This window comes from Vollenhovia emeryi, unplaced genomic scaffold, assembly GCF_000949405.1.
Source record: "Vollenhovia emeryi isolate VEMERY1.0 unplaced genomic scaffold, V.emery_V1.0 DF939178.1, whole genome shotgun sequence".
Taxonomy (NCBI): domain Eukaryota; kingdom Metazoa; phylum Arthropoda; class Insecta; order Hymenoptera; family Formicidae; genus Vollenhovia; species Vollenhovia emeryi.
This window is the reverse complement of record NW_011967188.1, coordinates 1,112,059-1,124,040: the sequence shown is the minus strand read 5'-3', so window position 1 is coordinate 1,124,040 and position 11,982 is coordinate 1,112,059. Positions and strand designations below refer to the sequence as shown.

Here is an 11,982-nt window from a genome sequence, read left to right as displayed (position 1 = left end):
CTTAAATTGAGACCCTAAATAAGAAATAAAATAACAAAACCATTTATATCTTTGTATAAAGTAATTTAAAGTAATTTCTACATTTTTTATATTTAAACTATAGTTAATATTTTTATACAGGGTGAATCTTAATGCCTGCAAAAATTAATAAAATTTGTATATTTCGACTTCTGTATTCTTTAATACCTGCTTTAATACTAAAGCTAAATTATTTTAATTACAAGGGGACTGATAGAGAAATTTATTTATTGATACATATACGAAATATATATTTTGTACATAAGACATAAATGTATACGCTATAATTTACACAACCATAATTAATGTTTCATCTGTTCCTCCAACTGTTTTACTTTACCAAATAACGAATTGTATAATTCATTTTTTGCATTATCTGTCCATGTATCATATACTGTAATGGGTGCCATGAAATTAACTAACTTAGTGTGAACATTGTATCGCACCTTTCTGCCCTTTGTCGTTCGTGTATCAATTTTTCTTTTTATTTTTTTACGCATATTCTGCAATTGGATCCACTGTTTGCTGAGCTGTATAGGATCCGTTACATCTGACGACTTATATTCTATCAAGTCTCTCAACAATTGATGATAAAAATCATCGTCGTCAAAAATTTCTACATCGTATTCCTGAATTTTTCTACCATCGCTATCTTCATTCAACAAAGATTTACCAACAATATTATATTCAGAACGCTTCAATTGAGTTCTCTTTCTTAATTTACTTATATTGCTCATAGCAAATTCAATTTGTTTCAAGGTGGTCTGACCCGAGCCTTTACTTAATGAGCCTGTTGCAATCCGTGTCTTGTCGTTCCATTTTTTTAAAACAGAATCTCTATATTCTTTGTAGGAATTATGATCTCTTTGCAAAACATTCTCATAGTCATTAAATTTCAAAAATTTTCGAGGCACTTCTTCATCTGTTTCTATGTCTTCATCAATGGATGATTGCTCTCCGTTTTCTAATTCGTCTTCAGTGTCGGAAGGTATTTCTTCATTTGCTGGATCATTTGTATTTTCGTTCTTGCCCTTACTCCTGTCGATTTTTCTCTTGTTAGCATTAACACATAGATTTCTGGTCTCAGAATATTGTTTCAACAAAAGACCTTTCAGTTGCAACATGTTTTCCATGATCTGTGTCAATTTAGTTTTAGTTTCATTGACCTTCTTTACAAAATCCACATTTGATCCAAGTTCTTTATGCGTGTTATATTGTGGCATTTGATTACTAACTATAACACACTTTTGTAGTCTTATTCGCATCTCCAAAAAATTCTCCCAAAGTTTAAGCTGATTCCTGACACAATTGCCTTTCTCTATTTCTGCTGTGACATTTGTTTTAGACATTGTTTTAATGATAGAATCTTCATGTTTGGAAACCGCATCATCGATATCCATATTAAAATCATTTTGTTCCTCTAAATCAGACGTACTTTCCGAGACATTTGTAGATCCCTCTTTTAAACTTGTTTCTTCATTGCCGACTGACTCGTCATCGCTTTGCTTCAATGTATTATCTGTCTCCTCATCTTCAACATCTTCCTTGGAATTTTCACTTTCTGTATCTTCACTCGTACTGTCGTCCTCATCGCTGTATATATCTTTCCTTGAGATCTTTTTACCAGCGTACCTGTGTTAATATAATACAATATAAATAAAAATTGTCTTCTCAGAATCTATTTACACATCCTAATTCTTCTTAACTTTTACATGTGCAGATATAAAATACATAAAAGGAAATTACCTTTTATCCACTTTATCCAAGGTATCAACATTCTGCCTACGAATTTTAGATGCCTGGAATTCGTAGTCCGAGGCCTCATCGCTTTCGTAAGGTTCCACTACTTTTGCCCTTGTATCTTCCGGTTCTTCGTCCGAACCAAAATCCGGCTTCGTTGTAATTAAAGCAGTAATTTTGTCAGATAAGCTTTTTCTAGCCATTTTTGCACGCTCGTCTGGCAATTGTCTACGAAGCACATGTGCACGAGACAACTTAACCTACGATAGCACACGGCAATGGTGGAAAGCGGGTTGGGTCTTTTGCGCATGCGCGTATGGACTATATAAAGTTGACTTTCCATGGACAGCGCAAGTCACAGCCCTAAGGTTACGTTTTCACTGAGCGGGTCACACAATCGCGTCGATAGTCCAATGAGCGTACAGCAGTTTCCAGCTTGCCAGTTTGCCAGGTATAAAGACGCAGTCTATCTGTGTAAGTGATAAGTCTATGATAGGTGGTTATACATTTAACCTAAATCCACCAATAGTTGAGTAAAAGATCAATTATGCATCGTCTCGCGAGAAACAGATGGATTTACAAATGAAATCGAGCAGATCTTTACCGCCATTAGTTGAAGGCAAAATTCACGGCAGTTTGAGGCTCGTTATCAATGAGGTCCTCTGGATTAGAAAAAGCCCTGGGGATGTTACGGTAGTGGCTTCCTGGTGGGGTGAACATGATAACGCGCAATTCAGGTGATCTTATAAACCAGCTTGTTTAATTCAATCGTAGTGAAAATAAGACAAAATCTAAACGAACTTTATGTTGATTGCATTGGAAAATATTTTATCACCTCTACTTTGTGTAGTTTTCATGTTTTATTTCTTCTTAGACCGAGAGACAGTGCCACAGGAACGGAAAGAACGAGTGAGAATACAACCGAAGTGTACGCTATAAAAACTAATGCGATACTGTTTGAGGATTATATTAAAAACTGCGACGCAATAGAGCTAGTGATCATTGCAGAGAATACCCATGATGTTATTGGTAGAGGACACGTGGGAGACTTGTCTAAGATATTTTCGTGCAGATATTATTCTCAGTTTATTCCAATATTGAGTAACGACAGCCATGAAATAGGAAAACTATATGTTTCTTTGCAATTGGTGTATTTGGCAAAGCTTTTAAATACGCCAACCAAAACACGCAAGAACAATAAGAAGGAAAATATTTTATTGTTTGCTATTAATAATTTACAATGTGAGGAGAAGATGCCAGTGAGATCTCGCAATAATGTGGAGAGCACTGAAGAAAAAAAATCTGTAAAATCTGAAAAGATTGATACATGTAATACATATGGATCTGTTCTCAAGTCCAAGCGATCAGAGTCTCGGGAATCTAAGAAGAAAATGAATGAAGTGATAACGGGCGAGTTGGTTACTCAAATTGTTGCTAGAGCACAGCATCTTAGAGAAGCGATATTAAAAGAGACTTACAAAGAAGACTCTTCAACTCTGAGCGATCAGAGTGACTTGAGTAACGGATCGCCTTCTAATGCTACATCTGAAAACAAAATAAAGCTATACAAATATATGTTAGGGATGGAAATGACTTCTTCAGAGGAAAAGGAAGTCTTAAATACGCTGAGGTCAATATCTCCAAATTTACGTTCGGCAGATCTGACATCTAAAATGACCACCACCGACAGAGATGATAATACGAATGTTGGATGGAACAAAAATTTTCTTATACAATTAGACAACCCTAAAGAAGATCCATTGGGTAAAAGTGAGACTTGTACCGAGTTGAAAGGTTTGTAAAATAACAGGTGATGTTAAAATTTTCATTAATATGTTATTACAGTAAATTATTTGTATAATTTCAGAGACATATCCTCTAGATTATGTAAACAGTATTAGACTTTTTATCGAGTCTTTTACATTGACGTCTGCGGGATATAGACGTGCAAAATCTACATGTCTGCAATGTATGTAATCTTTTTATCTCGCAACAGGATTTCAGAAAAATATAACATTTTTATCCAAGTATACAGGGTGTTACGGATAAGATGTCCATCCACTCGTATACAGGTAGAACTGGTTAAACTGAAAAGGAAAGTTATGTACCATTTTGTAAAATTCGCAATAGTTTTCGAGTTAGTAAATAAAAACATCTGAGCGAATGAGCATACGAGAAGCAGTAGGCCAGACTCGGCAAGCACATCAAATGCCTTATTTGTTTGGTCTCGTAGCAACGGTGAGCGTCCCAATCGTCCCATACAGTCCCATAGCGAAAGGTGGAACGACGGAAAAAATTGTTACGCAGCAAGCGGCTTTAAATAATGCTCACTGCTCGTCCCTCATCGCTACAAGACTAAACAAATAAGCCATTTAATGTCCGTCTAGCCTGGCCTACCGCTTTCCTTGCGCTTATTTGCTCAGACAGTTCAATTAATTATTCGATAACTATTAGAAAGTTTACAAAATGGTACATAACTTGTCTTTTTAGTTTAACCCGCTCTACTTGTGTGCAAGTGGATGAACACCTTATCCGTAACACACTGTATATTGAAAACACATTTTTTCAAACGCAGATGATGTACCATTGTCACTGACATATTTTATTCAATATGACACAACATGTGGATTTATAAAGCAAATAAGTACGAAATCTAGTAAAGAAACTAAATTTATAAGAACGTGTGCTAAAAAACAAGTGGGTCAAGGTAATAATTTATATCTTGTTGAAAAATTATTGAATCGTAAATGTTATTTTTAGTTAAATATAACAATGAATATATGCTCAATAATGAATATAATTTTTACAGTTGTTAACTTCAACTCTGAAGGTATCTTTCGTATATCAAGACATAATATAAAGAAAAATCTTGCTTTGAGATTTAAAGTTTTTGTGAAACATCGTAACCAAAAATTCCCTAATGAATTAGGATTTGGTGTCATGAATGTCAATGACATTACAAGCACCACAAACTTGAGTAGCGTACAATGTATAGCCATTGTCAATAAGAGCATCAAAATGGGTGAATTAAAGATTATGATGGAATTAGGTTGCGATTTTAATCATTTTGGTAAAGAATTTATTGGTGAGTATATTATCGAGATTTAATTTTGTTAGCTAGATCTAATGTTTTTGTTTGAATATTTACTAATCAAATTATTTCATCAGATGCTGTAATGTCTAAAAAAGAAAATCTTCCTGGTTTGAAAAAAAACTCCCTGATGAATTCAAATAGTAAAAAATATAAAAGTGCAACAGGGACTCATTCCTCTAAATCTAATTGCAAAGTTTCATCTGTGTCTGCCAAGCGAATTGAGTGTTTAACTAGTAATAGCAATAAGGATATAATTATTACAAAAGATATACTGGAACACCAACAACAAAGTTTAGATAATAAAAAGATTGATACAAGTAATCCAGAAAGTGATACTAAAGATAAGGTAATTTTAAATTGCATAGAGCTTGTTGAATGAATGCTGTCCGTTTGCATCTTTACATTAAATGTTACTAAATATTTAGCAAGAGCTCATGAAATAAAACAATGAGCAGTAGGAAGCAATAGAAAATGAGATAATTGTAGTTCTCCATTGTTATTTCTTGTTCAAGTTTCAATGATAACTTAACGTAAATAGCCAAATCGTGTTACAGCATTCATATGTGTGTTTGAAATATATAATATAGTTGTATTCTAAATACATATGTACTCTGTTATTTGATTTTAGGTTTTACTTCACGGCTTGATATATGTCGCTGAGGGTAAAGATTTGTTAGAATCTAATACCTATCTTATATGTAGAGCGTTTTGGCGTGAGGACAAAGCAACGAGTCAAATTTGTAATAATACAAAAAATCCATTCTATCATTTTTTCCAAGTAAGAATTTTTATCCTTTAACCGAGTAATTTTCATTGTACAAAAGTGAGCGCTTTACCTTAAAAATATTTATTTCAGCTAGTACCTTTAATTCATGGTACAGAGTTATTGGAGAGAATCAGAGACAATTATATAATCATAGAAGTATACAATCGGCAGAATAGTGGAACAGATAATCTGTTGGGAATAGCAAAACTGCCCGTGCATCAGTTATACATCGCATATAGAGATCCACTTATTTTACCTCACTTATTGTTATCAAAGGTAATTACAATTAATTAGTACTTTAATCAAATTTTCAATTAATTATATAATTATATTTTTACGCAGTATCCTGTAATAAGTGTAGACGGTTGGGTTAATATTAACGATCCAGTGAGCGGAAAATTTTGCGGAAAGCTGCTTGCACTGGTTGCACTTGGTACTGTAGAACAAATAGCACTACTAGAAGTATCAAGAGGCCTAAGAAATACCAATAATATGTCGCGAACGGATTATAATTATCACTGCTGTGTTCCCGATAATACTAACAATGCAATAGGCGGCCAAGAGAGTTCACAGTATAATGTTCCTGGGGTGTCAAACCCCAGTTCTGAACAATTCACTCGCAGTAATAATTTCTCTCATGTTTATAATACGCCCGATCAAGATTTGGCATCTGTCGATTATAAAACTCAAGAAAGTCAAACAGACATTTCAAGTTTGAAAAATGCGACAGCGGAAAAACCAACTCAGGAAGCTGTGTTTTCGGAACAATTAGCTTTACGCACCTTGGTTGATCGTTTGACAAACGTATTAGATATTGATAAAGTCAGTACAAACCAGTCAGCTCAAACAGAAATTAATCAAGTAGATGAAGGGGAAATACATGGAGAGTTATGCTTGAATACACTGAATAGTAATAGTCTTGCTGATGATAGCGATAGCTGCAATCCGAAAAATGATTTTCGGTTATCTACGGAAATGCACAGAAGTGTTGGTGTCGGTGCTGAATATAACGAAGACTTGGATCAACGGCCAAATAGTGCTTACAATAATGTGTCGAACGCATCTTCAACGGAAAGGAATGCGCCAAAAGTAGAATCAAATATTAATTGCAACGGTTCTTTTTTCCGATCTGTCATTGAAATAGAATGTGCACTGCATTTGCCAAGGATCGAAGAACCGAACGAATCAGTAGAGCCAAGTACATACGTAACCTTTCAAAATTTAACTCGTAAATTTGATTCTACTGATCAATTAAATTCATATATAGCTACAAACGTATTTCTACACAGTTGTAATCCAAAATGGAATTGGAGATGTGATGTAAAGCTGTCAACAGACTTACTTTTAAACGTATGTAACTTCTTATTCAGTTTTAAATATGTCCCAATTATAATTCAATGTATAACTTATGATGTAGTCTTAATCTATGTTTTACTTCTACTTTTTTCAGAATCAAAAAAGATTAATTCTTAAAGTGTGGCACTTGATTGATCCAGATACATCTAAAGAAATAAATTTAAAAAGAGACATTGTGATTGGTTTTTCCGCGATTGATCTTTCAGTTCTGATGGCCGGATTTCCCGCGATATCCGGATGGTTTCATATTATGGATTTTACTGGAAAATGCAACGGACAAATTAAAGTAAATTCTCGTGTTAATTTCTATCTTTAAAAAATAATCTTATGTCTTCTTCCCTCATATTATATAAAGGAGAGTCCCCTATTGTGCGATAGGTTTCTAATATGAGATAGCGGAGTCTCTGCTAAATTAATAGGCATCATTTATTGATTTCACCATAAATTTATTGCCCTTGGAGTGAAATCTGTTTAGTGGAAAATTGATTGTTAGATCGTGTAATCGTTGCGAAAAGAGATTTGTGATTAAATTTGGATGTGTTGAAAACCTACTATCTCATATTAGATTCCTCATAATAGAGGACTTTCCTCTATACGTATATATATTTATTTCTCTATATATTTATTTCAGATAAGTATAACACCTCTGGATAATTTATCATTATTAGGAAAATTGGCACCAACTAATACCAATTTATCAAGGTGTAGTAATTTATCGGAGGCAAACGGGCCACATCCGTATAATGCGCTTTGCACGAATACGGAGTTAAATGGTGCACATCAAACATTATCATCTGCAAATCAAAATAACGACAAATATGTACAAAACGATTGTAGATTAAATGTGGAAACTGGTCACAATTTAGAAGACGTTTCTATGTCTTTTTTATCGTCGTCTTTGAAGTAAGTGAGATCAGAATTACCATAATTATTTCGTTTATCATTATTTTACTAGTTTTTTTTAACGCAGATTTGGTTCTCATCAATGTTTGTTACAGGCAAAAGTTAACCGAATTAGATGAGATCACGAAACGTTTGCAGTCACGTCTGCGTGATGTCACAAACGCTGCTTTCGATGATGAATTTGATAATGATTTTGATATAATCGAGCCTAACAGTGACAATGAAAATACTAACGACAAAAATATTGAGACGGCACAATCCGCAGTCTTGGAATATTCTAATAATGGAACGTCACAAATGTCAAAACAATGTGAAATACAGAACGATCGAGACGTAAGTGACGAAAAGCAAACTTCTGCCAACATAAGCAGTAATAATAATTTACATTTTGAATCAGCGTCGAATAAAAATAGAGCTATAAGTTCCGAAACGACCGATACCGGGTATTGTTCAAGTTTTAATACACGTTTCCATCAACATTCTGGTTATTATCACAATCAATATCAAAATCGATATAGCTCAATGCACAATTCTTTATCGGATAGCAATACAGAATATCCCGTGCGAGGTACTAAAACACATATAAATCATCTGCTTGATAAGCTTTCTTTGGACCTGCCACCTACCACTTCCTCTTCAGAAGTGGCTGTGCCAATAAGAAAAAACATTCTAGAGTTATTTGCAAGTTTACGAGAGCATAGAAATAATTCGCAAGAGAAAGAAAAAAATGGTCGTGACATTAATACTTACACGGTGCTCACGCAAACTGATAATGAACAGCAGCACGCTCACTCTCACACGACGAATTTTATCGCTTCTAAAACGGCCGTTGGAGAAAATATTTCCGTCGAATTGCCTCGCAACAGAATATCGGCGGTAATACGCGAGGAGTTAGTCGCAGAGGAAAATAACGACAGTACAAACTGTGATGAATTAACAACTTATTTGATAACTTCCAACATACGCCATATGGACCTAGATAGTATATTCAATCCACTTTTATATCAGCATTTAGTGCCAGATTTGCAAGTTGCAGCTGCTGTATCGCCGGAAGGAGAAGCTGTGGAACAACTAGATAATCGATACGCAAGAAATTTCGACATAGCAACACGCAACAGCAGTGATATCGATCATCCGAAAGAAAACAATACTCCATTTCGAAACGATGCGCAACTGAAAGATCAGGCGACTGCTTTAGAATTTGATAAAAAGAAGGAACTTTTCAGTTTAACATCTTCAGATATGTCAGAAAATGTCGATAGTAGTATTGACATGACCGTCATTTACAAATCCAGCGAAAATGATTTAATATCAACTAATAGTCCGGAATCGACCGCTACTACATCACTCAACGAGTCACCTGTACAAGCCGAGGCAGAGATAAAAGATTATTGCTCCATCTTATCTGAATTAACTGTACCTGGAGTGTCAAGACAAGCACCTGAGGGTGGAAATCCTGTAGAGGAAGTCAAGATGTCAGTGGCAAAGTGGCAAAGTGATACCCAAGATGTATCAGCAACAGACAGCTAAATACTCTTGAATATTTACGAGATAATTTGTAATAAAGTAGATTAGACTATAGAAAGAAAACTATGTATTTATAAGCGCATTTTTTAATAATACAACATAGTTTTACATTCGCTATAATTACATCAAGCTGAAATAAATGAATATTAATGTCAATATTAACGGCAAGTTTTTTTAGTCAGTTTTTTATTGAAAATCTCGCGTCTAATTTGAACATCTTAACTATTTGAACTTAAAGTACACTTACATTAATTGGTGCTTTAACTTAATTTAAATTTATTTATTACTATACATACTTTTTGTCATAGAATAAAATATAATCTTATTCCGAAGTAACACGAAACTTCTACTGACTGATGACCGTGTATACGTAATAATAGTATAAGATCAATATTGATGTGTCGAAAATTTTACTATTCCAGATATTTAAACTACTATATATATAACATGCGCCTATTTTTATATAATCTTTGTGTATATAGTACCTAGATAAATAGATTTACAAAAATGCAATGTATAAATATTAAAAATAAAATTAATCCACATACATATATAAAAAAATTTTTTTTAATGGAATGGTGAAAGAATGGTATCGAATAAAAGATCGTATATTTGAAATGAAAAAATTACTATATAATTTGATTTGTTTTAATCTTTTAGGTAAGCCGAGAGATATGTTTCTCTTCTTGTCCATTCCTTGATTGCAGCAGGATGCATCAACCATATCTTTGCATCGGTGCCTTCATGAACGTGAATACTTGAACATGTTCTTATTTTCTATAATTATATAATTAATTATTTCTATCTATTTAATTGTCTATTTACACACACATATTTTTTTAAGTACATATTTCTGTTCCTTTGTACATTTATGTAGTTTGCATCAATAGAATTTATAAAATCATATATGTATATAATTATAAATATAAAATCATATTTAGTGAAAACTACTGCCACTATGCATGATTTAGGAGGAAGATTTAAATTAATAACGTTAAAAACTTACGCGAAACAATTCGAGTTTTTTCTTAAATTTCATTTGCTTCTGAAATTCACTTGACATGCAGATTTTACACAAGAAGATTTTATTATTCAGGTGCCAATAATCTCCCGTTGGTGTTTTGCCACATATTTTGCAAATATCAGTGTTGCGATTGCAACACTTGACAGCAACACCAAGTTGCATTTTAACTCTACTACCAAACTATGTTCAAACGTAACACCTTTTGTCTCCTTACTGACGTACGTTCCGGGCCTAAAACGACGCAGTCTTTACTTTAATTGCTGAATATGTTTTGCTATGTATTTCGGATGAAAATATTTTGGAGAAACTGCTATAAAAGCGATGGAAAGTGTAATGAAAATTATTGAAAAATTACTATATATTCCAAAATTAATCATAATTTTCCTTATGAAATTTAAATTAATACTATGCAATATGAAGAAAGTGTAAGTACCGTTGAAAAGTAATTAATACATTATGGAATATCAGCTGATATTATGAAATTTACTGAATTTAACTAAAAGTAGGTTTTTTTTTAAAGAGAATCTTTCACGGAAATTTTATTGGAATATTGAAATGATAAACAAGATCAACTGCAAGAGGTTTTCAAATATATTTCAGCAAAATTTCATTGTATTTTCAATAAAATATTTCCACCACGGATAAACATACAAAATTGAGTACCCTGGATTTTTGCTTATATCGAAGATCTTTCTGTCACTGGAAGGCGCAAACGGGTGTTTTTGTATCTTAACATGTTTAGGAATAGCAGAAATGTAATCGGATGGAGATGTATAATCCTTCACGTGAGTGACAGGTTTGGCGAATCGAGCGAGACCGCTGTAGCCCTTTTTGCTGATACTGTGAGGGCATAACTATAAGATCGAGTTAATATGATCTTATACTCTTGACATTAAAATAGCAAGTTCATAAAGAATAGAACAAGAAGTCACGATGAAATCATAATGACTATCAAAAGTCATATTTTGATCATGACAGAAAATTGATACTCATAACTGTATGTTAGAATTTAAATGTGGCAATAATGGATAGTAATAGATACTCTTGATTTTTAAATAACTTTTTGTCGTACTTAGGTATAAAAATTCGTACCCTGGTCTTAATGGCGTTAAAAGATTTCAGGACGTCGTAAGAGCCGGGTCCTACGTTGGGGTAATCTTCCGCAGTATAGTGTCTCATGAAAGAACTCATACCACTCCGAGAGGTATCGCGCGATTGTCCGGATCCGAAGCATATTCTCTGCCGTTTCGGTTTTCGTAGTACATATTCGAAATCTGTATCGACGGAGAATAGCTGCATAATCCATCAGATTTTGATTCTTTCGAGAAAATCACTAACACCCTAATTTCTCTCTTGTCTTTGTAGATTTACGTCGTTTATCTTCTAAATTATAACACTCTCCCTGTCCACCCAAGTCTACTAGGAGCCCTAGCTAGGAGGTCGATATGAGATGTCTTCGCAATCTTGTACATTTTACTATGGTAACGTTAACATATATATATATATATATATATATATATATGTTAACGTTACCATAGTAAAATGTACAAGATT

The 11,982-nt window shown here is 33.6% G+C and overlaps 3 protein-coding genes across 4 annotated transcripts; 1 reads left to right on the top strand and 2 right to left on the bottom strand.

The window, feature by feature from the left end:
- Positions 1-229: 229 nt before the first annotated feature.
- On the bottom strand, positions 230-2,039 carry LOC105563320 (protein AATF-like). Its single transcript, XM_012014823.1, has 2 exons — positions 1,765-2,039; positions 230-1,650 (listed from the first exon to the last, which is right to left on the bottom strand). The coding sequence occupies exons 1-2, from the start codon at positions 1,959-1,961 to the stop codon at positions 321-323; spliced, it is 1,527 nt and encodes a 508-aa protein (XP_011870213.1). The 5' UTR covers positions 1,962-2,039; the 3' UTR covers positions 230-320.
- A 194-nt stretch (positions 2,040-2,233) lies between these two features.
- LOC105563318 (C2 domain-containing protein 3) lies at positions 2,234-10,313 on the top strand. 2 transcript variants are annotated; one of them, XM_012014821.1, is made up of 13 exons: positions 2,234-2,495; positions 2,633-3,552; positions 3,626-3,727; positions 4,334-4,465; positions 4,568-4,843; positions 4,927-5,198; positions 5,481-5,630; positions 5,709-5,894; positions 5,961-6,968; positions 7,069-7,260; positions 7,606-7,877; positions 7,973-8,210; positions 10,065-10,313. In XM_012014821.1, the coding sequence occupies exons 1-13, from the start codon at positions 2,329-2,331 to the stop codon at positions 10,164-10,166; spliced, it is 4,017 nt and encodes a 1,338-aa protein (XP_011870211.1). In that variant the 5' UTR covers positions 2,234-2,328; the 3' UTR covers positions 10,167-10,313. The 2 variants fall into 2 exon arrangements, with proteins under 2 accessions (XP_011870211.1, XP_011870210.1); XM_012014820.1 differs by lacking the exon at positions 10,065-10,313 and having other exon boundaries at positions 2,235-2,495; positions 7,973-9,968.
- A 27-nt stretch (positions 10,314-10,340) lies between these two features.
- Positions 10,341-11,924, bottom strand: LOC105563319. Its single transcript, XM_012014822.1, is given in 4 exon segments — positions 10,341-10,610; positions 10,613-10,659; positions 11,092-11,282; positions 11,521-11,924. Coding segments are annotated over 4 exon segments (657 nt in total). The 5' UTR covers positions 11,728-11,924; the 3' UTR covers positions 10,341-10,398.
- Positions 11,925-11,982: the final 58 nt, after the last annotated feature.

Excerpts from the sequence above, each read along its gene's own strand:
- LOC105563320 (XM_012014823.1), bottom strand. The coding sequence starts at position 1,961 with ATGGCTAGAAAAAGCTTATCTGACAAAATTACTGCTTTAATTACAACG. Across the intron at positions 1,651-1,764 it reads TTGGATAAAGTGGATAAAAG|GTACGCTGGTAAAAAGATCT; the intron begins GTAATTTCCTTT and ends ATATTAACACAG.
- LOC105563318 (XM_012014820.1), top strand. The coding sequence starts at position 2,329 with ATGGATTTACAAATGAAATCGAGCAGATCTTTACCGCCATTAGTTGAA. Across the intron at positions 3,553-3,625 it reads GACTTGTACCGAGTTGAAAG|AGACATATCCTCTAGATTAT; the intron begins GTTTGTAAAATA and ends GTATAATTTCAG. Across the intron at positions 5,199-5,480 it reads AAAGTGATACTAAAGATAAG|GTTTTACTTCACGGCTTGAT; the intron begins GTAATTTTAAAT and ends ATTTGATTTTAG.